General features: G+C 35.7%; 9 protein-coding genes and 2 non-coding genes across 11 annotated transcripts; 5 read left to right on the top strand and 6 right to left on the bottom strand.

The window, feature by feature from the left end:
- Window positions 1-1,209: 1,209 nt before the first annotated feature.
- Window positions 1,210-1,956, top strand: RO3G_13719 (uncharacterized protein; the record flags this gene model as incomplete). The annotated part of the gene is made up of 3 exons (XM_067668303.1): window positions 1,210-1,289; window positions 1,475-1,683; window positions 1,736-1,956. The coding sequence occupies 3 exons, from the start codon at window positions 1,210-1,212 to the stop codon at window positions 1,954-1,956; spliced, it is 510 nt and encodes a 169-aa protein (XP_067524404.1).
- A 797-nt stretch (window positions 1,957-2,753) lies between these two features.
- On the bottom strand, window positions 2,754-3,193 carry RO3G_13718 (uncharacterized protein; the record flags this gene model as incomplete). Its single annotated transcript, XM_067668302.1, has 2 exons — window positions 2,754-2,770; window positions 2,863-3,193. The coding sequence occupies 2 exons, from the start codon at window positions 3,191-3,193 to the stop codon at window positions 2,754-2,756; spliced, it is 348 nt and encodes a 115-aa protein (XP_067524403.1).
- Window positions 3,194-5,097: 1,904 nt separating this feature from the next.
- On the bottom strand, window positions 5,098-5,168 carry RO3G_19169. The gene has a single exon. It is a non-coding gene; the product is annotated as a tRNA-Gly (tRNA).
- A 3,707-nt stretch (window positions 5,169-8,875) lies between these two features.
- RO3G_13717 (uncharacterized protein) lies at window positions 8,876-9,550 on the bottom strand (the record flags this gene model as incomplete). The annotated part of the gene is made up of 2 exons (XM_067668301.1): window positions 8,876-9,054; window positions 9,115-9,550. 2 exons carry the CDS (start codon window positions 9,548-9,550, stop codon window positions 8,876-8,878), a joined length of 615 nt encoding a protein of 204 aa, XP_067524402.1.
- Window positions 9,551-11,135: 1,585 nt separating this feature from the next.
- On the top strand, window positions 11,136-11,489 carry RO3G_13716 (uncharacterized protein; the record flags this gene model as incomplete). Its single annotated transcript, XM_067668300.1, has 1 exon — window positions 11,136-11,489. One exon carries the CDS (start codon window positions 11,136-11,138, stop codon window positions 11,487-11,489), a length of 354 nt encoding a protein of 117 aa, XP_067524401.1.
- Window positions 11,490-12,026: 537 nt separating this feature from the next.
- On the bottom strand, window positions 12,027-12,296 carry RO3G_13715 (uncharacterized protein; the record flags this gene model as incomplete). Its single annotated transcript, XM_067668299.1, has 1 exon — window positions 12,027-12,296. One exon carries the CDS (start codon window positions 12,294-12,296, stop codon window positions 12,027-12,029), a length of 270 nt encoding a protein of 89 aa, XP_067524400.1.
- Window positions 12,297-12,730: 434 nt separating this feature from the next.
- On the top strand, window positions 12,731-13,900 carry RO3G_13714 (uncharacterized protein; the record flags this gene model as incomplete). The annotated part of the gene is made up of 2 exons (XM_067668298.1): window positions 12,731-13,683; window positions 13,852-13,900. 2 exons carry the CDS (start codon window positions 12,731-12,733, stop codon window positions 13,898-13,900), a joined length of 1,002 nt encoding a protein of 333 aa, XP_067524399.1.
- Window positions 13,901-14,560: 660 nt separating this feature from the next.
- RO3G_13713 (transposase) lies at window positions 14,561-14,803 on the top strand (the record flags this gene model as incomplete). The annotated part of the gene is made up of 1 exon (XM_067668297.1): window positions 14,561-14,803. The coding sequence occupies one exon, from the start codon at window positions 14,561-14,563 to the stop codon at window positions 14,801-14,803; it is 243 nt and encodes an 80-aa protein (XP_067524398.1).
- Window positions 14,804-15,871: 1,068 nt separating this feature from the next.
- RO3G_19168 lies at window positions 15,872-15,954 on the bottom strand. Its single transcript has one exon. It is a non-coding gene; the product is annotated as a tRNA-Leu (tRNA).
- Window positions 15,955-17,612: 1,658 nt separating this feature from the next.
- On the top strand, window positions 17,613-18,932 carry RO3G_13712 (uncharacterized protein; the record flags this gene model as incomplete). Its single annotated transcript, XM_067668296.1, has 2 exons — window positions 17,613-18,714; window positions 18,799-18,932. The coding sequence occupies 2 exons, from the start codon at window positions 17,613-17,615 to the stop codon at window positions 18,930-18,932; spliced, it is 1,236 nt and encodes a 411-aa protein (XP_067524397.1).
- A 1,196-nt stretch (window positions 18,933-20,128) lies between these two features.
- Window positions 20,129-21,572, bottom strand: RO3G_13711 (uncharacterized protein; the record flags this gene model as incomplete). The annotated part of the gene is made up of 5 exons (XM_067668295.1): window positions 20,129-20,150; window positions 20,317-20,537; window positions 20,596-20,769; window positions 20,839-21,099; window positions 21,177-21,572. 5 exons carry the CDS (start codon window positions 21,570-21,572, stop codon window positions 20,129-20,131), a joined length of 1,074 nt encoding a protein of 357 aa, XP_067524396.1.
- Window positions 21,573-23,545: the final 1,973 nt, after the last annotated feature.

Raw genomic sequence — 23,545 nt, 5'->3', positions numbered from 1 at the left:
CATAAACACCAATAACAAGAAAGACAAGCAGATAGCAGAACAGGTGGATCAGGACGACCAAGGATATGCTGAAGAAGGTCAGTGCGGTAAGCAAGCACACTCTTTTTGACACGAGCATCGGTGGAGAGATGTGCAAGGCGATCATCAACAGAGGTATACCCACCTGTATACCTAGGGTTCGACCATAGCGGGTTCTGCCTCAGCAACATTGGCCATCTGAAGCGACTCTTGATCGGGGCAGCAGTGATAAAGGGAGCCAACCTGGCAAGTAAGCAATCATCAGGAAGATGGTGGACACGAATGATCATCTTGAGTACCAAGGTATGGGCCCGTACATGCATCGATGGAGTGCTTGTCAAATGTTTGAACACCGTGGTAGAGGCACGAGGATGACCACCAAATGCTAAACGAAGACATTGGTCTTGAGCGCGATCCAGTAGAGCTAGTTGCTTTTGCAAAAAGGTGCAGATGCACAAACCATACTCGAATCTAGGTCTAATAAAGATAGCATAGAGACGAACAGCAGTAAGGCGAGAAAAGCCAGGAGAGCGGGGATCTATGAAAGATTTACCGTCCATCTACTATATATATATATACAAACTCTGCACGCGGAGTTTGGTATGCTTAATATGGTAATTGGGGTCACAGAACACGATTACATCATTTTTAAGCGGAGTTTATTAAGCCAAAATTGGCCAATTGCGAGATCTACTAAGAACAGTCACTTTTTCTTCCTTGTTCATTACTTCACTCAAGAGGGATGACAAGTAGAAGGTCATTAAAAAAGTCCGGACCGAGATACGACTTCTGCAGGTCGAGAAAAACAGCTCCAAAAACCAAAAATTGTATGACAAAAAGGCTTGCGAAACGAGAATCGGCAAATCAACATTTGTGGTTATTGGGTTATGCTAATGGCTTCTCATTCTAAAGGCGTTGGTTCGATTCCCGGTAGACGCTCAGCAAACATAGTCTACTTTTTGCATTATTTTTGGGTCTAAGTAACTTATTATTTTTTTTGGAAATATCAAAAGTTTTCGGAAAAATTTTATTGGTTCTGTATGGTAAAACGAATTACCGTTGCGGAGATGCTGCCTATCTATCGGCTGATTTCGGACAGATAACAAAACATGTAAAAAAAATATAAAAAGGCCTGTTATTTCTGTTTTTTTTTTCTTTCCTTCATCTTTTTATCAGTTTTATCAATCTCCAATGTCTTCTAACGCTGCTAACAACATGCCAACTCTTGCATACATCGCTGAAAGAACTATGACGGCTGAATGTACATTGAAGTAAGTTTATTTTTTAAGTGGGAGGGAAAATAACTAAAGGCAACTGGTAAAAGTTACTTGAAGGAGAACGGTGCCTTTTTTTCATCGCGCAAGTGTAAGGAAGGCTCCGAAATGCGCTTGAACCAGTCCAGCAGGGATGGATTCTTTTGGCGATGCGGCTCAACCACCTGTGCGTGCGGTCGTAGCCGTATTTCTTACCTGGATGGATCCTTCTTTCAAGGTCGCAAGTCAATTATCCATCAAACACTGTTAGTAGTGTATCTCTTTCTGCTGCAAGTTCCAAACGGAACAATATCTACCATGACTGGACTTAGCCTGCCAACTGTCCGCAGCATTGTCAAAGATATCTATCAAGTAATGGAGGCAGATCTTCGAATGGAAGATGTTCAAGTTGGTACGTGATGCTTTGTTGATATCAGAGTATGTAATTAATTAGTCGTACTTAGGTGGGGTTGGCAGTGATGGACAGCCAATTGTTGTTGAAATAGATGAGAGCAAATTTGGTAAAAGAAAGTGCAATAAGGGAAAGAGGGTAGACGGTGTTTGGGTTGTTGGAGGTGTAGAGCGCACGCCCGAACGTAAGGTGTTCTTGCTGACGGTACCTAACCGCAACCAAAATACCTTGAAGCTCATGATCGATACTTTTGTTAAGGATGGTAACATTTGAAATATGCATATACTTGATGATCAGTGCATCTAACCCTTGTTGATAGGCTCGCATGTTATAGCAGACTGCTGGAAAGGCTATAAGGGGATTGACAGCGATCCAAGCCGAAATTTAGTTGTTCAAACGGTCAATCACTCCAAAACATTTCGCGATCCAAAGACATGTGCCTGCACTAACACAATAGAAGGTACATACTTGTGTAGATCATAGAATTCTTAAACAATGCTAACAACCTGCTATTAGGCACTTGGAATGGTATCAAACGAGGAGTGACCAGCCGTCATCGCACAGCATCGATGATGCCATGGAAATTAGTGGAATTCATCTGGCGAAGAAAACATGCTGGCAATTACTGGAAGGCAATGCTTGCTTGTTTTTCGCAAGTGTCGTTCACCAGAGCAGGCATTGCCGACCAAGGTCCATTGGTATCGTTGCTCACAACCGTCTTTAAAGATGCCACTGGTGATCAGGGCGATGAAGAACCATTTATTTTTATCTCAGATGACGATTCCAATAGCGAATCTGATGAAAGTGATACCTCAGCACCTAGTACGCCCGTAAAAAAACTCCGAACTGCTTAAAATAAATAAAGAAATTTTTCATTGATAACCATAAAAATCAGGGCCTACAGCGCCTGTTTTCTTTCCTAATTATTTCCCGCATATTACCTTTTTTGGAAATTAATATTACATCTCCTAAAAATAGACGACCCAGGCTTTCGAATGATGTATAGCATACGTCTGTACGCTCAATTTTAGCGCCGTTATAGGCTTCCAAAGAGATGGACGGTAAATCTTTCATTTAGCCCCAAAATCTCTTTGTACAATGTTTTATCCATGTTATCATCGATTTTGCACATCCAACCAACTCCAGCATAAGTAATGGTACTCCACAACATGATATTACCTCTACCGTGTTTTACAGTCATCTTCACATGATGCGATTTCAGGCTTTCTCCGGATCGAATCCAAGTCCAGGTGCGTCCATCCGAATTGAATCTGTTGATTTTTGTCTCATCCGACCAAACAACACGTTTCCAATCATCTATTGTCCAATTCTTGTGAGCCATACACCAAGAAAGCCTCTTCCGGATGTTTTTAGCACTAAGCAAAGGCTTCTTTGGCTTCTCAATCGCACCAAGGCCGGCCTTGCGAAGGGTTCTGCACACGGTTTCGGCACTTACTTTTCTTCCGGTGTCTTTTTCTAGCTCCTTAGCCACCTTTGTTGCGCTAGACATGCGGTTTTTGGTCACTTGGCGCACACAATAACGCTCATCAGCCGCAGATAGCACCTTGGGCCGACCAGCTTTTGGCTTTTCAAGTCCAACGCAATGGGTTTTTCGGAGCCTCCCAACAGTACTCTTACTTAGGCCAGTAACACCTTCCACTTCCCGAACCAACTTACCTTGTTTAAGTAACGAAATTGCTCGAACAACTGTATCTTGAGGGACTTGTTTCATGTTGAGATATAATGGGCGAGTAATAAATTAGTAGGAGATTAAAACTTCAGCAATGAGTAAAGATCAACTTAGAGTCATACGATGTGCATTTGTAAGCAGTTTGGTACATCTGTACAACTTGTGGGCCAATATTTCATCGCTTTTCGTTTTTTTTCAAAAGTGCCACAAAATTGTCCCAATGCACCGCTTGTTTTTTAGCTCCTCTATCTCCGTTGGTGCTGTTTTAATCTGAATTTGCGTCACGACTTTTGCTTCTACATGACTTTGGCTATTGAATGATATACAACAAGGTGTACATTAGCTTAATAACTATGGTTCTACAAGCTCTAGAAGAGAAAATCACGAAACATTGGGACAATTTTGTGGGCCACTGTATAAGATATAGACTCGGTAACGATGTCGTGCTGAAGAACCAATGATTAAGCTAAAGCTTGTCGATGTTCTAATATATGCATCTGAAGTTGAACAATAGAAATAATAACCAGTCAATTAACTTTGATCTAATTACTTTTTGGGGTTGACAATTGATTAGACTCGCTAGGATGACAAGTACTGATCTTATTGTTCTAAATTTGGAAAAGTGTGGAATTGTTCGATCATAGTTTAATCTTTGTGTATCGGTATTTATGTTGATACAACTGATATCTTATAGAAAATAACTATGTTTACAACGCTACTATTAACAAGATCTGGTGGTCACTATCGACAAAACTTACATACTTAAAAATCTAAGACCCGCAAACAAGCATTATATTGTAATTTTTCTTCCTTTAATGGTTTGTAAGAGTTTACGGTTTTGAAATAGAATAAAGTTGATAAAAAGAATAAAAAAAAAAGACTTGAGTTAATGTATTGATATTGGGTTCGCTTGTTGTGAGTGACCACCAGATCTTGTTAAGTAGATCAGACTTGCTTGTAGTATTTTAGTAAAAGGTTTGAAAGTGTTTACAATGAAGATAATTTGCTTCAAGGGACTTGTCTTGCTTGTGTTTTAAGAGTGTTATACCAAAAGATTCAGAGATAAAGATATTTGATTTATTGGTTATTTATATAAAAAAGAATATAAGATAAGTAAAGATAAGAGAAGTCAAGAGAAGTGAAGTAAAATAGAAATAAAAATTTGTCTATTATATAGACAAAAGAAAATAAGGTTTCATTTTTGAAGTAAGGTTCGACTTTTGAAATAAGATTTGATTTTTAAAATAAGGTTCAAATATTGAATAAGGTTCAAAAAATTTGAATTGATTCAGTATAGGGATTCACAAGACGCAGTCATCATTGGCATCAATATTATTATTTGCTTCGTCACAGTACCTTTGGGTCAAAAATTATAATCTGCATCTTTACAGCACCAATATTATCATTTGCTTCGTCACAATGTCATATGTTTTATTCTCCTTTTGGGTTATGTTACAAAGATTCCTTTTTAATACTTCTACTTGTAAATGTCAACCGCAGTATAGACGCAGTGCTTTCAATATCAACATTATATCAATACATAACAAACGTCACCTCCGCAGCAAATGTAAAATAGTATAAATATACATTATCTTTATTAAATAAAAGAGACAATCTTTAACTACTTAATAATTTATCTGTACCTTTGTTAATTACTATAAAAAGACTATTCGTGATCAAACACGACATATGCAACTGCAACAAAAATGTTGACTCAGACGGAGTGCGCGAACCGGGAATCGAACCCGGGCCCTTCGCGTGGCAGGCGAAGATTATACCACTTAACCATCCGCGCTGTATGGGTGTTTGTCGTAGTGGTTTAAATGCTATCATATGGGTTGAGTGTTCTCTCCACTGCAAATAATAGCTAATATTACTCGAATATTATGAGCTGAATATTACTAATTTTAAGACTCCTTTTTTTAAAAGTTAATAGATCATTCAAAATTATAGATTTTCTACTGCAAATGATGTATAAGCTTAAGGATTATATATGTAATTGGTTTGTAGCTTTAAAGAAAGCTACCATATATAAAAAAACAAAAGCTTATTTTTTACGCCAATGATGAGCATACTAAAAAAGTGAAAATAATCGATGTTTAAAAGGGAAGCCTCCGCTGTGGATTTTAAACTCATTTATCCTTTCTTTTTTTTGTTTTTTTTTTTTTTCTAAGTTGTATTCCTAGGCAAAACCTCATCATTATATTTTGAAGCCAGTGTTACTTTCTGTGGCTTGAGTTTACTTAAAATTTTTTTCATCTTTTTACATCTTTATTTTCTTTTTCTTTTTTTCTTTTCTTTTGCATCTATTTCGTGGCAATTCTTTTAAAGGTACTTATTTCATTAAATTGCAGTAAAACATTTAATTTAATCTTTATTTGATTTAGGTCCTCTTTATGTTCCAGGTAAAAAGTGTAAAAAGTATAAATCATCCAAGTAGGTGCGTGCAACATTAAAAGGCTTATTTTCATGGATCCATGTATTAAAGCTGTAAGTCAAGGAAATGCTTAATGTTCTGTACTAAATATATGTTATTTATTTAATAGCTTATTCTTTACGGCTTCATAATATACTCTGATATGCTTCTGTTTATACTTTTATGGTATTTTCGTAAGTAGCTCTACTGCTATTAAAACAAACTTTACTCATCCTTGTATTTAGAAAATGGTTTACAAGATTACTAATAGCTTTATTGGGACTATATTGCCAAAATGAAGCTTAAATGTAAGTAAAACTCTCATACGATGCTCTACAAGATGTTTAATCTAAAGACTATTTTGTAGTTATCCTGTAGCTCATCAGTAATCCTTCTGTTCTATGTGCTTTGCTGCTGCTTCTTTACGCGTATAACTATCAAAAGGCTCTTTTTCTTAAGATGGACAACTTACAATGGCTTTATTGAAATTAATTCTATTTATTACGTCTCAAACAAGGTAAGTTAAAAAAAGGAAGATGTTCGCTGATGGATGGATGAATTGCTGTATTATTTTGCCAAAAGGTAGAAATGATATAGTATCTAGCCATTCAAAAGACGTAAAGAAGTATAGAAACCATATTTCAATACAAAATTTTTTTATCCAATAAAAAGTATAATTTTAAAACCCAATATATTGTTTTTTAAGCCAATGAAGTGTATAAAATGATAAGGTTTTCTACAAATAAGAATGTCAAGAAGTATATGAGTAAACATGATTTCATCCAATAACAAGAAGTAAATATGTAACGGTTAAAAAAGAACCGACCTATCATATCAAGTAAAATGCGAATATTACTCTCTTTTTTTTACGTGAAATCAAGGTAAAATTAGAGATTTCAAGTGTTTTTTTTAGCGTGCGTAATATTCGAGTAATACTTGAAATATTACCAACTGCCGTAAAATTCTGTTGAAAGGTGCCGTTTTAAATCTGGTAATATTCGAGTAAAATCTCAGACATTAAGCGAATATTACCGACTTAATATTCTTAAATTATTTCCAGTGCTCCACTGCAAATAATGTGGGGACTTTGACGTAGAATTTTAACAGACCTAACAATTATAGATCCGTAGATTTTATAATTTTTTTATGAGATACCATTATATCTTGCTGTATTGCACCTTTTTGAAATTTGAAAAAAGATTTAGATGCGAAAAAAAAAAAGAATTGAACAATATTTTTATTGTTTTTGTAGGGTAAGTATTCATAAAGTTATTCATGTTTTAAAAAAGTGTCTTTTTTTTTACAGATGATCTTTTTTTGTAAATCCTGTTCCTCTCTATTGTTCAAAGACCGATGTCTTCTTTTTTTATTTTTGAGGGCAAAATGCGGAAATCAAAAGCATTTTGCGATTATTTTGTTCAGAAGAATACATATTAGGAAGGCAGTCTGTGGTTTTTAACTTAGGTCATTAGAAATGTGTAACAGAAAGTAACAAAATAGTCATGTTTGAAAAAAAAAAGGACTAAGTAAAAAAAAATAGATTAAGTAAAAAAAAAAAAAAAGAGTATAGCAATAGAAAGTTCATTGTTTAAATGAAAACAATAATATAACAACAAATATACTTTATAGAAATGCAAATGTCTTTATATTATAACAAAAGAATACGCGTGTATTTTAAAAAGAATAAGAAAATAAAGAATCTCTGCTAACATTTTGTTACAAGGCAGTTATAATTAACAAATACATACAAAACTTTTTTGCTTATCAAATAAATAGATTGCTTTATTATTTTTTATGACAAATAATATAAAAGAATATATGTTTTTAAGCTTATACTAGTTCATTACTTACTTTATGTTTGTACATGGGTGTAATTTGCCATTAGCCATTAGCCATTAGAGATGTTAGCAATGACAACTTTCTTTACCAAAAAGAACTTTTTAGCAACAGGCAACAATATAAGTCTGTTATTCTTATACAGTGCCTCACAAAACCCTTCAAGTGTTTTGGTTTTTTTCGTTTTTTGCTTGTCACCGAGTATTAAGTACAGCAATTGGTAGCATGCCATACCTCATTTGAAAGCCACGGTGATAGGGTACTTGGATAATGTTTAAACTCCGAGTTTCATGTAATGACCGCGGAGTAACAACATTTTAAAAACAGGCACACACTTGAAGGTTTTTGTGGGATTTTTATTTTATAACAATTAATATCTAGTATGACCTCCTTTTGCATTGCAAACTGCTTTAATACGTTTAGGCATACTTTCTATGAGTTTTTGGCACTCATTCTGAGTAATTGACTCCCAAACGTTCTCTACTCTGGTTAATTGTAAGTTTGATGTCGTCGGACTTTAAAATTTCTAATTTCCTTATTTGGAAATAGGAAATTTTCGGACTATGAAGCATATAATTGGTAAAACATACTTAAATTATGCCAGTCGTTGTCCGGAATGGCTAGAGTGCCTACTTCCGAAAGAAGAGGTCACCTATTCGAAACATGCAATCGGTATTTTTGTTCGAATGCTGTAGGCGTGTTTATGTAAGAGCTATTTTTTTTTAAATTGATTCCTTTGTGTATCCTTTTTTTTTGTATAGGTTTTATTTTATTTAACTGATTATAGTGTGACAAAGAAGTCAAAAAATGAAAGAAGTCAAAAAAATGAAAAAAGTCGAAAAGAAAAAAAAATTAACAATATAGATATCCTAACTATTTAGATGAAGAAAAAGGACAGTACAGTTCTACTCCCACTTTTATTTTATATATATTTTATTCAATAAACAGGCAACCTTCTCATAAAAAGTTCCTGATCCCTTTATTTTTTTATCTTTACCTTTATTTGATCGTAACTAAAAGATCTGGTGGTCACTACAGTACCTTACTTTAAAGTTTTTCAAGAAAAACTCATCTAAAGCACTCAACCCAAACCAAACTTACTACAAAATAACAATAGTAATGCTTTTGGATATTTTTTGACGAAGTATATTAATAATGCTTGCTCTCTGTAGGTAATATTATTGAGGACATTTTTATTGAGCTTTGTTTAATTTTTTTTTATTGTTATTATTCTTCTGCAGCAAGCTCAGTTAATCATGCTGGGTTACGCTGAGCTCGATCAAAACTGAAATTCTTAAGGCAATCAATGATACCCCAAAAATATCGTTATGGTGCTTTCTTCGCCAAATAAATTCGATAAGCAGCCAAGGTACCATTTTCTTTGCTCTAAGGGCAGGAGTTACATTGATTTTTATTCCATTCCAAGTTCCTAGAAAAATTTTATTAAACTAAAGCTATAAACGCTTGTACACTCCAATTTTATGCTTACCTTCGATTGTGTTAGTATGGACATCGCCGTCACGAAATGTCACACTGTGATTGACAGTTCGATGTACCAAGTTCATTCCAAGGTTTACCATATTTTCATATGCTTTCCAACAATCTGTATGTACTATGGAACCATCGGCAACATAATTTCGAATGATTGTATCCATCGTTTCAGTGTTTCTATTATTTACTACCACAAAAAAACACTTTCGTTCAGGTGTTTTTTCAACACCACCTACCACCCAAACACCCTCCAGACGATGTCCTCGATGATACTTTCTTTTACCAAACTTTGATTCATCAATTTCTACCACGATTGGATTTCCATCCACATCATAACCACCGATTTTGCAGTCGTTCTGCTGTAAATCTTCTTGTAAAATCTGGTACCAATCTTTCAAAGTTTCACGTACAGCATATGGTGAGCATCCAACCATGGTAGAAATTGTCATGCGACGTACTTTCAAGCTCCAAAAGTAAAGGATGGATAGCGTATCATAGGTTGGTAAGCTGCGATTACTAAAAAAGGAAGCATTTCGTACAGCAACTTGACGCCCATTGCAGCATTTCTCACCAGTTTCCTGATTAATTATGATTCCATTGCATCTCTAACGTGGAATACTTCCTGTTTGCTCCAAGTACATGATGCTTCCTTCATCACCATTACAACGATAAACTGTGTTGCTTCCATAATAAATTCCATTGTTAATAAAGAACCTAATTTATAAAAAAAAAGAGTTACTACAGTGCCTCACAAAACCCTTCAAGTGTTTTGTGAGGCACTGTATTGTAGATCAAACAGTAAAAAGTAATAAAGAGTTTTCTTGATAAGAGAATATAAAAGTGATACGATGAAGATAATTTGACTTCAAAGGACTTGACTTGCTTGAGTTATAAAATAAAAATAAAGAGTTCTGATAAAGAGGAACTCGATGTTTATTTGAATAAAAGATATTTTTTTTAAAAGTGAAGTTCAGTAAAATTATAAGAGGGGATATTTATATGATTATTATTTTTTTGTGTTTTTCTATTTTTTTTTTGTTTATCTTTAGGGACTGAGGTCCCTCCTTCGACTGAGTCCTTTCTTCAGCAAAAGTTACACCAACTGCGTCACACCTTTCTCATTTTTTTGACTTTTTTCATTTTTTGACTTTTTTCATTTTTTGACTTCTTTATCACACTACTTAATAATTTATCTGTACCTTTGTTAAATACTGTAACTTGTTAGTACTTGGGACTTGGCTTGTGTTAAAGTGATGTAGATTTGTTTAAATTGAGGTTTGAAGTCTTGAATGACTTGAGTTTAGGTAACTTAATTGAACGTTTAACAGTTCTTTTAGAGTAAATTGTCTTTGTGTAGTGACCACCAGATCTTTTTAGATCAATAAGGTTAAGAATAAGATTGTTTGATAAACGATAAAAATAAAAGGGAACTTTCTTGATTTGTGATAACTCGGGTATCAGATCAGAAAGAATAAGTAAAAATAAAAAGAAAAGGAAAGGTTATTGTGATCCAATAAGAAAAGATTGCTTTTTAAGCGTAAGAAGATTTGATTTATTAAATTGGATTGGATAATGTTATTTTGTTTAAAAATATTCATCTTATTTACAGTGGGTGGACTAATTGTCCCAGTGTTTCTACTTTTTTTACTTTCGACTCCATAGCTCAACCAATTCTTAGGGTATGCAGCTAGTTCTATGCTCATTAGAAAGGACTCAGTCCGTGCTACATTATATTAAGCACTCAGTGTTCGGAGGTTACACAGTCTGAGTTTATCAGCAATAGAAAAAAACCACCGCACTGGGACAATTTTTCCGCTACCCGCTTATTTTGCAATCCATTCCAAACATCGCTTTCTTATCAATCATAAATCACCGGAATTTGCATACCAACCTTATTTATGACAATCTATGACTCATACCTTTAATGTAAAGTATAAATAGCCGTACGTTGTCAGTTTTTTTTTACAATATTTTTTGTCTCTTTCTATACTGTACTTTCTCAACTTTATCTTGCCTCAAATGACTCGTACTATCAGCAAATCTGCTCAAAATCAAATCCAATTGCTCTTGGCTAGTAACATGACATATGAACAAGTTATGGAACGCATTCCCGGATTGAGAAAATCCACTTTAGATAGGTACAGTAGGTCACAAAACTGCTGCAAGGAATTGCAAAATTCAGGTTTTACCGCTGGTTGTCCATGGGTACTGCACCAAACTATCTCAAACCTTGACTGTTTGTACCTCAATAGAAAGTGCATTTATTCATCGATTATCGGATATGGGCAATGGTTATTGGTGGAATTTGAGATCGCTAAAGGTAGTATTATGAACATCCGACATTTTTTACTTGTTCACATATGTTTTAAATGACGAATTTTAATACGACCCAACCGGTTGCAATCATAATTTTTCACATTCTTGACATGATTAGAATGATGCCAGTATATAAAAGCGCTTACAATTCCTTTATTTTAAATTTTATATTCCCTTATTTAAATTATTTCTCTTTTTTACCCTATCGTCAATCGCATGCCTAAACGGCTGTCAGAGGAGAAAATAAACGATCTCAAACAGGCATTAACCGGATCCACATCAATGTATGATATTGCTAAGGAGACTGGATTACATTAATCAACTGTTAGTAGATACTCTAGACGGCTGTTTTCAAGTAGGACAGTAAACACAGGTGGTAGACCTACAGTAGTCTCCAAAGTGACGAAGCGGTTAATCAAAAGAAAAGTCATGGAATGGGTTCTAAAGGCTTCTAAAGGGGTGTACCGGGAGCTGGTTGGATTTGGCTATGATATCTCATACCAGTCAGAAATTAACGTACTGAAATCAATGGAGTTCCATTTTCTGATAGAAAAAAAGGAGCCATTTCAGACAAAAGTGCATACGTAGCATCAGTTAAAATGGAATAAGGAGCATCAGAATTTGGCAATGGTTGACTGACAACAGATCGTTTACTTTAATGAAACCAAGATCAACGTATAGGGCTTTGATGATGATGATCACTATCGGAAAAGGCCAAGTGACCTTTTTCAACATCATGACCTGGATTTTGCAATCAATCATGGAGCTAGCAAAATGATGCCCTGGGGTTGTATAATCTCTGAAGGACCAGGATATGCTTGCTAAGCTCACGATGGAAAGTTGTACTCGGGTGTTTACCAGCATATTTTGAACACTACGCTTCGTGATACTATGAAGTACAGTGGGTCAAAAAACTGCACCAACGCAACTCAGTTTTTCGGAAATACCAGTATAGCTCTGTCAGTTTAACAGTAAACATTACGAAACTTGGAACAAAAAGAGTTAATACTGTTACTATTTATTGATAAAAGTTTCAAAGTCAGTTGCGGAGTATTGATCTAAGGAGCGCTCAGCAAAAAGAGGAGGTCGGTTGGTGCAGTTTTTTGACTTTTAAAATGAAAAGGTATTTGGTATCATATGTTCGGACTGAGACTATTCCGGCGGATTTAATCTAATTTTTTTTATTACTAGTCACACTGGGGACCTTAAAATAAATTTTTTTGCAATTGTTTTCTTTTTTTTCTTTCCTACTTTACCCAAACCCATCATACATCGTCAGTATCCATCCATCATTAGAAATGCCCAAAAAGCTTCCATCCGATATTCAAAACAGTATCAAAGCATTATTAGAGAACGGTGTTGATCCTGCAGTCATTGGGAAACGAGTTGGAGTGCATAGAAATACCGTCAATAGGTATGCAAATAAGTGGATACACGATAGAATACGTAAAAGAGGAGGCAGACCGAGCATTGTGGCAGAGTCAACACGTCGATACATCAAGAGACAAGTGCTCACAGGTTGTTTAAAGACTGCCAAGGATGTGCAAATGAAGTTGGAGGAGCTGGGACACCCTATGTCGTATCAATCGGCAATTAATGTCTTACATTCAGTTGAAATTTATGCTGAGATCAAAAAGAAGAAGCCATTATTGACTGAAAAGCACAAGAAGGCTCGATTAACATGGGCTAAAAAGCATCAATATTGGACAGTACATGATTGGCGACGTGTTATCTTTTCTGATGAGACGAAAATCAACATTTGGGGCTCTGATGGTTGCAAGTATTACTGGAAAAGAAAATGTGATCGTTTACAGCCTCACCATATCGACGTTACTGTGAAGCATGGAGGCGGTGGTCTCATGTTATGGGGTTGTATAACCAGCGAAGGACCTGGATACGCATGTCAGATCTATAATGGCACCATGAATTCAGAGGTATACCAAGAAATCCTTGGTACAAGTCTAAAAGACACTATGGAATACTATGGTCTGAACTGGGAAACGTCGGTATTTCAGCACGATAATGATCCCAAACATCGATCAAAGTCCACAACACAATGGATGAAGGATAGTGGCATGATTTACATTGACGATTGGCCATCACAAAGTCCAGATCTTAATCCTATTGAACATATATGGCATCATTTGAAGTTAAAGCTAAGCATGTATGATAATAGGGCGACTAGCATCCATGAACTGTGGCAAAGAGTCGAAAATGAATGGAATTCGTTTACTAAGGAACAATGCATCAAGTATATAGACAGTATGCCCGACAGAATACAAGCTGTCTTAGCAGAAAAGGGTGGATCCACTAAATATTAGAAAAGTCAAAAAACTGCACCAACCGACCTCCTCTTTTTGCTGAGCGCTCCTTAGATCAATACTCCGCAACTGACTTTGAAACTTTTATCAATAAATAGTAACAGTATTAACTCTTTTTGTTCCAAGTTTCGTAATGTTTACTGTTAAACTGACAGAGCTATACTGGTATTTCCGAAAAACTGAGTTGCGTTGGTGCAGTTTTTTGACCCACTGTACTACAATTTCGACTGGTCCAACATTTAGTTTTAGCATGATAATAACACAAAGCACAAGGCATAATCTACAATAGCCTAGTTATGTAGTCACCAAGAGAGCTATGTTAACTATTGGCCAGCTTTGATCCCCGACTTAAATTCAATCGAGCACGTAGGACATCAATTGAAGTTGAAATTCAACTATTACGAATATAGAGCAAAGAACATGGATGTGTTTTGGGAACGAGTTGATGAAATATGAAATGACTTCCATAAAAATCTTTGCCAAGGACATGTAGATAACATTCCGGAAAGAACCCAAGAGATTATTAATAGAAAAGTAGGACCAACTAAATATTAATAAATAAGTTCATTCCGTTCAAATTTTCATTTTTTCGAATTTTCAAATTGCGCGCCTCATACTTCCTTCAATACTTATCCAATAGGGCATAAACTCTTTCGGATTTTTCAAGACATGTAGAAGATTTACTATGTGGGAACAGAGGCAGTTTGTGCCATTGTAACAGGATGTGCGCTACAAAAACCAAGAAAAATGGATTCCTTGCAGCAGTTTTGTGACCTACTGTATATCAACTAGTTCTTTTCAAACAGAATGAAGGCAGCCCCTGGTCGAAGAGCAACTATTGGTGAAACTACCAAGTCATACATCCGTAGACAAGTAATAAAGAGTGAATTCAAGACAGCCAAAGCAGTACATCAATATCTGAATGGTTTGGGGTATACTATTGGTTATTCTGCAGCCTTGAAGCTTCTTAAAAGTATGAACTTCAGAGCTAAAATTAAAGCCAAGAAGCCTTTGCTCAGTAAGCAGCACAAGGAACGACGTTTAGCATGAGCAATGGCTCACAAAGCCTGGACAACCGATGATTGGAGGCGTATGGTGCTTAGTGATGAGACGAAGGCAATGTTTTCGGGTCAGACGGTTGCAAATATTACTGGAGTCGACCAGACTATGCATTGCAGCCTTATCACTTAGACCTTACAGTAAAAGGTGGCCAAGGAAGTGTCATGGTACGGGGTTGTATCACTTAAGATGGATTTGGGTATGCTTGTTGGATACATGATGGGACTATGAAAGCTGTAGATTATGTAAATATCTTAGAAACTACCCTTATGGACAGCTTAAAGTACTATGGATACAATCCTGAAGATATCTATTTTCAACAAGATAAGGATCCTAAGCACACTTCAAAGCTTGCTAAGCAATGGTTTGTGGATAATAACTTCAACAGTGATCATATCTATAGCTGACCAGCCCAATTTCCCTATTTAAACCCTATTGAACACGTATGGCATCACCTTGAACTCAAGCTGAGTGTATATGACACTAAGGCTAAAGGTGTACATGAGTTATGGGAAAGAATTGAAAAAGAATGGAATACTTTTACAGTGGACGAGTGTAGACGATATATAGATGGCATACCTGACCGTTGCAAAGCAGTTATTAAAGCTAAAGGGGGACATACCCGCTATTAAATAAAATTTATGTTCAAACGGAAAAATTGTCCCAGTGCGGTGGTTTTTTTCTATTGCTGATAAACTCAGACTGTGTAACCTCCGAACACTGAGTGCTTAATATAATGTAGCACGGACTGAGTCCTTTCTAATGAGCATAGAACTAGCTGCATACCCTAAGAATTGGTTGAGCTATGGAGTCGAAAGTAAAAAAAGTAGAAACACTGGGACAATTAGTCCACCCACTGTATATAAAAATTGGCGTGGCTTATTGTTTGTGTTGTTTGACATCTACGTCGAACGACATCAATGTCGCTGGACATCAAAATTATTCTTGTGATCAGCATTGTTCTCTTGATCTAAAATTTCATCATTTGTACTACAATACTATAAAAAGACTATCCGTGATCAAACACGACAATAATATTAAATGAGCTGTTCATTAAAATGAAGGGAGTGGGATTCGAACCCACGCCTCCGAAGAGAACACGACCTTAACGTGTCGCCTTAGACCAACTCGGCCATCCCTCCATTTTCTTTTTGATACGTGCTATGTTTGCCAGGACGACCTCTTTTTTCACTGCAAACCACTGCAAATAATTGGTGATTTTCAACATCCACAATCAGTTGTTGTATCTAATAATCAACGTTTTTGACGTCTTTGATTAAATGAAAAAAATTAACTTTCGCTGTATTGGTCATTTTCGAATTTTAAAAAAAGATTCAGGTGCGAAAAAAATAAAGAAATTGAACAATACTTTTGTTTTTTTTGTAGCGTAAGTATTCATAAAGTTATTCATGTTTTAAAAAAGTGTCTTTTTTTTTTCAAATGGTCTTTTTTTGGAAATCCTGTTCCCTCTATCGTTGAAAGACCGATATCTTCGTTTTTTTATTTTTGAGGGCAAAATGCGGAAATCAAAAGCATTTTGCGATTATTTTGTTCAAAAAAATACATATTAGGAAGGTAGTCTATGATTTTTAGCTTAGGTCATTACAAACGTGTTACAGAACGTAACAAAATAGTCGTGTTTGGGAAAAAAAAAATCTGGTAAAAAAAAGACTAAGTTAAAAAAAAAAAGAAAAGAAAAAAGTATAGCAATAAAAAGTTCATTGTTCAAATGAAAACAGTACTCTAACAACAAATATACTTTATATTTATGCAAATGCTATTACATTATAACAAAAGAATAAAAAAAAATAAAGAAGCTCTGTTAACATTTTGTTACAAGGCAGTTATAATTAACAAATACATACAAAACTCTTTTGTTTATCAAATAAATAGATTGCTTTATTATTTTTTATGACAGATATAATAAAAGAATATATGTTTTTAAGCTTATACTAGTTCATTACTTACTTTATGTTTGTACATGGGTGTAATTTGCCATTAGCCATTAGCCATTAGAGATGTTAGCAATGACAACTTTCTTTACCAAAAAGAACTTTTTAGCAACAAGCAGTAATATAAGATTGATATTCTTACAGTTTCTTTAAGTTGGAAAGAACAACTTTGCCCATGAGTCTCATGTTCGTCATCCGAATGTGTACCATTAGGAATTCCTAATGTAAAAAAAAGAAAAAAAAAAAAAAAAGAAACCAACATTAGACTTGGTTGTTATTATTTTTTTTTTATAAACTTACATTTGAACCGTTGTTGAGCTTTCTTTTTTATCTTTTGTATCCGCAATGTTAAATAAGCTCTCTGAAACAAAACAAGGGAAAAAAAAACCAGTTCTTTTGAACACGTAAAATTGTTACTGTTTAGGAACCAACTTCCAAATTTAGTATATTTGCTTTAGTTTTTTTGATCACGCATTTTTTTCTATCTTATTCCTCTACTAAATCCTGAATATTATTTTTTTTGAAATGAACGCCACCAACAACAAAGTTAAATGCCAATGCACCAAATGTAGCAACTGTCCTGAAGGATTCAAGTGGATTGCAAAGAAAACCGCTAACACTCATAAGCGCATAGACAAAGTTGGAGAAGGTACAATTTTCTTAAAGAAATGCAGCAAGACTAAAGTGCAATTAAAATAGTTTTGAGACAAAGAAGATTTGAAAACACCTTCGAGCAACCCACCACGTCTACCGAAAGAAGCACGTTTGAAGGTATATTTATAAATCCACCCCTTTTTTTTTATTAAACAAATTTAGAATTCGACATTGATGCTGACATGGATGTTGACATGGACGAAGAAATGACCAACGACCAACAACTGGCGTATCTCCTGGTCCTTTACCTTGTGCTTTTCCAAGCAAAGCACCTTTCAGTTGAAGCCGGTGAAGACTTGTTGGCCTTTCTTTCCTTTTTCGTTCGTGCTCTTGGCCATGGCATGGAGATTCCTACAAAGATCTCCACTGCTCGTACCATGGTCAATTATTCCTCTGCCAGTAGTGGTGTCTCCCGTTTCCTTGTCTGTTCTCTTTGCAGAAGTGTGTACGACACAGGGAGTTTGCATACTCGACAATGCCCTTTTGTTAGGTTTGCAAACAACCCACACAGACAAGAGCGCCCATGTGGTAATTCACTTTTTGTTGGCAGCAGCCTGAAGCCCGTCCTTGAGTTCCCGTACAACTCAATTGTGGAAACGTTGAAGAAGTTCTTTGTCCGTCCGAACTTTGAAACAGAGATTGAACAGTGGAGAGGTCGATATGTGGAGGAAGGTGTGTTGTATGACATCTATGATGGTCGAGTCTGGAATGAGATGGTCGACTCAGCTGGGGAGCCATTTGTGAGTAAAAGACGATCATTAATGGTGTCATTGAACGTTGATTGGTTTCAACCTAGTGATGGTATGCACTACTCTTGTGGTGGTGTATATCTCACGATTAACAACCTTCCAAGGAGTTCCAGGATGATGTTGGAAACCTTCATCCTGGTTGGTATGATTCCTGGGCCTGGCGAGCCCACGGATGACCAGCTCCAGAACTTCATGCGACCAATGATTGCAGCGCTGAATACCTTGTACGGAGGTATGATGATGCCAACGTACCAGAACAGAAACGGTGAAATGGTACGTGTTGCTTTGATGTCCGTTAACTGTGATATACCAGCAGCTCGCAAAGTAGCTGGGTTCATGGGTCAATCCGCGCACAAAGCCTGCAACAAATGTTCGACTGTGTTTTCGCGAATCAGTACTGGTGCAAATTCAACGAAGCCAGATTTTTCTGACTTTGACGATGAGCACTGGATTCTGCGAAACAATACCCAGCAGCGCCAAGAAGCATATGCTTGGCTAAATGCTACTCACATTACGCAACAGCGAACCCTGCAGACGGACACAGGAAGTAAATGGAGTGAACTTCACCGACTAGAGTATTTTGATGTCGTGAGATTGACAACCGTTGATCCCATGCACAATTTATTTCTAGGTACGCCAAAACGAATGGTTGAAGTTTGGGTAGATCACAGGCTGCTTACCACATCTGATTTCAAAGCCATGGCTGATAAATCAGCTTCTATTATCATTCCTTCACAGTACTCTAAAATCCCAAAAAGTATGTAACGAGCGTAAAAGAACTTATTCTATAATAAATCTGAACACTAATTTTTTGTTATAAAAAAAAAAAAACGAAAAAGGCAAGATTGAAAGTACGTTTAGCAATATGAAGGCTGATGAGTGGAGAACGTGGTGTGTTATGCTTTCGCCTTTTCTCTTAAAACAAAGATTAATCGGTGAACATTTCATCAATTGGATCAGATATGTAGAAGCAGTAAGGTTGGTGACTGGTCCTTTAATCACAGCAGATGAAATTCAGACAGCACACTCCTTATTTAAAGAATTCGGCAAGACCTGTGTTCAACTCTATGGAAAAGCATGTATAACACCTAATATACATATGCACATGCATTTGAAAGAATGCTTTTTGGACTTTGGTCCCTCCTATGCCTTTTGGCTTTATGGTTTTGAACGATTGAATGGTGATGTCAAAAAGATAAATATCAATTACAAGACAGGCTTCGAAACCACCTATGTCACTATGCTTACTCAAACCATTCATACGCAAGATATAATACATTCATTACCTACATTCATTAACAACAACGATCAAGGCATGCTCCTACTGATCAACTTCATAAAGGAAATAGGCGAGGTTACGAATGACGAGAGTGGTTTAACGCCATTTGATTACTCTCAATTCATAGACGGGCCAAGTCTATTTAACCTGACGATTACTGGTAGTGAGCCTCTGCCACCACAAGCCCTTCCTTCAAAAATTAACAACAAACAAGAACTTTTATGCCCTGAACACTATGAAGCCTTACAAACTTTTTATATGGATACCTATGAAATACCTATTATGAATACAATCAGTACAACTATAAAATCATTCAAAAAAATTAACTTGCTTGGACAACACTACCAACAGTCAGACAATCATTCATCATCATCATGCATTCAAGCCTTTATGAACAATCAATTACGTATTGGTCAAATATCATACTTTTTCAGTCATTCATTTAACAACTCAACTCATTATTTTGCATTCGTCAATTGGTACAGCCATGCGACTCAACATTTTCCCACCTTCGATGGTACTGGCATCCAAGTGTGGAAGAACCAATTTGATCCAGTTTCAAGCAACAGCATACTTCCAATTTATAGAATCTTCAATCCTGTTGCTGTATGCCCATATATCGATAATCACCTTCTTACTCTCGCTCTGCCAAGACGAATTTATATGTAACAACTATGCTAAATTATTCAAACCTTCTTTTATTACTATTATTATTATTTATTTTATTATATATTTTACTAAAGAATCATTTATTAGACTATTATTGTTATTTGTTTTTTTTTTAAAAAAAGATTTTATTCAACTTGCAGAGACAACAAAAGAGGCAGCAAAAAAAAAAAAAAAAAAGGAAAAGAGAAAGTAAACGCTTACTGCATGGGATTAGCAGCAGCAGAAGAGGAAGAGCCAGAGACCTCAGCCGAAAAGCCAAGGCCAGGGGAAGAAAATGCCCAAGAGGGATAATCCTCATGGTCAAGGTTTGTAGGGAACTCCTTGTCGAAGTATTCCACCACCCTTCTTGTTCTATTGATGGTGCCTTTTTTCGACAAGGAATTCCTCCATGCTTTTTGAAGAACAGCATGGAATTCGTCCACCTGTAGATTAAGTAAAGGTATATTAGAAAATAAACACTATTACAAAAATATTACTTACTGCTTTGCTTCGAAATAGTGGTCTTTTTACTACAAACACAGGACCATGTTCATCCTCAGGACCATCTTCTTCCTCTGACGTCCAATCGGTCATCAGAATTTGTTTTCCAAAAGGAAAACGAGCTTCAAATTCCTCAGGGGCCGCATTGTAAGCATTTCGCCTCATGGCGAGCTTCTAATGTAAAAAAGTAATGTAAGTACTTGAAACACTATATATTTCAATCTTTAAATACTAATTACTTACTGCATGCACATGACTACGACGCGTTGAATCTTCTGACGTAGCCGTTAGCCCCTTACTTTCTCTCACCATATAGTTGAATTTGTTTCTGACCATGCTGCGCATGTCAGAAACAGTAATGCCAGCAGAAAATGGCTCCTTCTTGGCAGCTGCTACAAGCAAATCCCTGACCTTTGCGTTTTGCTTGTAGCGCAAGACCTCCTTCAGGTCAAAGGTGACACCACGAGGAACCAAATGCTCTCTATAGTACTTCAATATAAAAGCCTATGGTTCAAAAAGGTACAAAAAAAATTTTTGTTATTATTTTGCACATGCTAATTTGTTTTTTAAATTTAAATTACACTTGTCAAGGCCTTATTCTCTTTGACCTCAGAAGGTTGCTGCTGTGGAGGCTGCTGCTGCTCTTGTTGCTGTTGTTGCAACAATTGAGTTAGCTGCTCAATCTTCAGCTCTTGCCGACGTTGATTCTCCTCCTGTCGGCGTTGAATTTGCTCTTGCTGCTGCATCTGAGCAAAAATGGCCTCAAGGGTTGGGCCACTTGCCAAGCTGACAGCAGGAGAGCCAACTGGGCCTTGAAGGCGAGAAGGCTCAAAGCTGTCAAAAGACGCAACAGCAGTGGGAGCAGGAGAAGGGGACGGCGCAACAGTGGATGATGATCCAGTAATGCTTGAAGATATTCTTGCCCTTTTAGGGGCATTACTGGGAACGTTGATAGGGGTAGCGACACGACGAGACATTTTTTTAAAACAGATAATATAGGGAAAAAGAAAAAGACAAGAGTACAAAATGAACTAAAAATGAATACAAAGTAAGGTGATGCTTTTATTTGTTTTACAAAAAAAGCAAAGAAAAAAAAAAAAGAAAAAGAAAAAGCCTTTATAGTAAAAGATATTACATTTGAATAATAATAAAAAAAAGAATTTAAACTGTTTATGAATAACCTCTCTGAGTGTTTCAATAGTTAAACCATATTAAAGAAAACTTGTTTTTAATCGATAGTAGGTAATTGTAACACTGGTAAAATGATGCTATAAAAAAAAGTACTTTTTTTTTTCTTTTTTTTTTTTTAAAAAAAAACATTCTTTCTAAAAGGTAAGTTCTTAATATTATATATATTCTATTTCTGTTCTAATGGTACTTTTACTTTAGTAAAATCGTAATGGTTGCTTTCTTGATGTTTTAAATGGTCTTTATAAAATCTCTTTCCCAGGATTATCATTGCTTCTTCTTTTACTTGTTGGTATAAGCTTGGCTAGTGTCTTTTTTTACCTGGTTCACCTAAATTAAGGTGCTATTACTTTTACTACATGTATACAATAGCTAATTATTATTACAGATGCGTGCTGCTTCCCTTTTCTTTACTTGTTGGTATATGCTTAGCTAGTCTTCTTCTGGCCTATCTAAAGAAAGGTACTATTACTTCTACTACGTATACTCGATAGCTAATAATTATTATAGATACGTGCTACTTTGCTTTGGCCTTTTACTGTTTCTTTCTCGTCATTGCTTTGGTTCTTAAGTACTGATGTCTTTTCTTCTTTTGCTTTGAGTGCCCAAGTCCTTAAAACCTTGAATCCTTGTGTCTTTGCATCCTTGAGCTTGGCTTTTTTTTTTCTTTTTTTTTTTTCTTTTTTTTTTTTCTTTTTTTTTTCTTGTGAGAACTTTTTGAGTCCCACGAGATTAATCGATGTATTTTTAGATTAGATGATGCTATCGTGATGACATTAGGTAAGTCAAGCAAACTTTTAAAACGTTACGAGCAAAGAAATACTGTATATTATTATTATTTTATTTAAATAAAAAAAAAGCTATTTTTATAAAACAAATCCCTATTTTTTTGTATATATGAAGCAATATTTATTGCAATGTGAATGGTTAATAAAGAAGTATATAAGCAATATGAGTGGTTGTTAAAGAAGTATATAAAGCCATATGAGTGGTTAATAAAGAAGCATATAAGGCAATATGAGCGGTCGATAAAGAAGTATATAAGGCAATATGAGCGGTCGATAAAAGAACAAAAGGACAAGTAAAGAAATGCTTTAAAACTTATGATTCGTTGCCCAAACGTTGGCAAGTATTGAGTAAAACGTGTCGACTGCTCTGGTAAAAGAATGCTAAATGACTTCCACTTGCTCTTTTAATGAATACTGAACGTTAACTGCACTGCCGCGAAAAACGTTTAAAACATCCATAAAATATCGTGTGTTTGCATGATCTTTGGCGTGTTTGCCTTCAACTATTCTAAAACTGAACGCTTACTTTCTCCAGTTATTTGCAGTGCCGACACTACAAATAATCGTGCAAATTTGTTAACAGATATATTATCAATCTTGCGAAAGAGCTTAGAATCGTGTGACATCGGGTAACTGATTGTTGATCGCACTGCCTCCTGTCTCTGCCACAAATCGTTTAAACCGTCGTTAATCTTTTGGTTAAGAGATGTTGCAAGATTTGTGGCAGAGACAGGAGACTGCTGGTACATTTATTCGTTAACTGATCTCGCAAGACGCAACTTCCATCAGTTATGTTATGGCTCCTGTTTATTATCCATTTGATATCTAATGGTGCTCGGCAGCCAATGATACTTTTCAAATCAATGCTTTATTTGTCTTTTTGGTCTTTTATAAACCACTCATATTGCTTTATATACTTCTTTATAGACCACTCAAACAGCTTCTAAATATCTTTATTTGATCTATTCATATTG

Source organism: Rhizopus delemar, genomic scaffold (assembly GCF_000149305.1).
Source record: "Rhizopus delemar RA 99-880 supercont3.12 genomic scaffold, whole genome shotgun sequence".
NCBI lineage: Eukaryota > Fungi > Mucoromycota > Mucoromycetes > Mucorales > Rhizopodaceae > Rhizopus > Rhizopus delemar.
The sequence above is the reverse complement of the archived record's forward strand: the minus strand, read 5'-3'. Positions and strand labels throughout refer to the sequence as shown.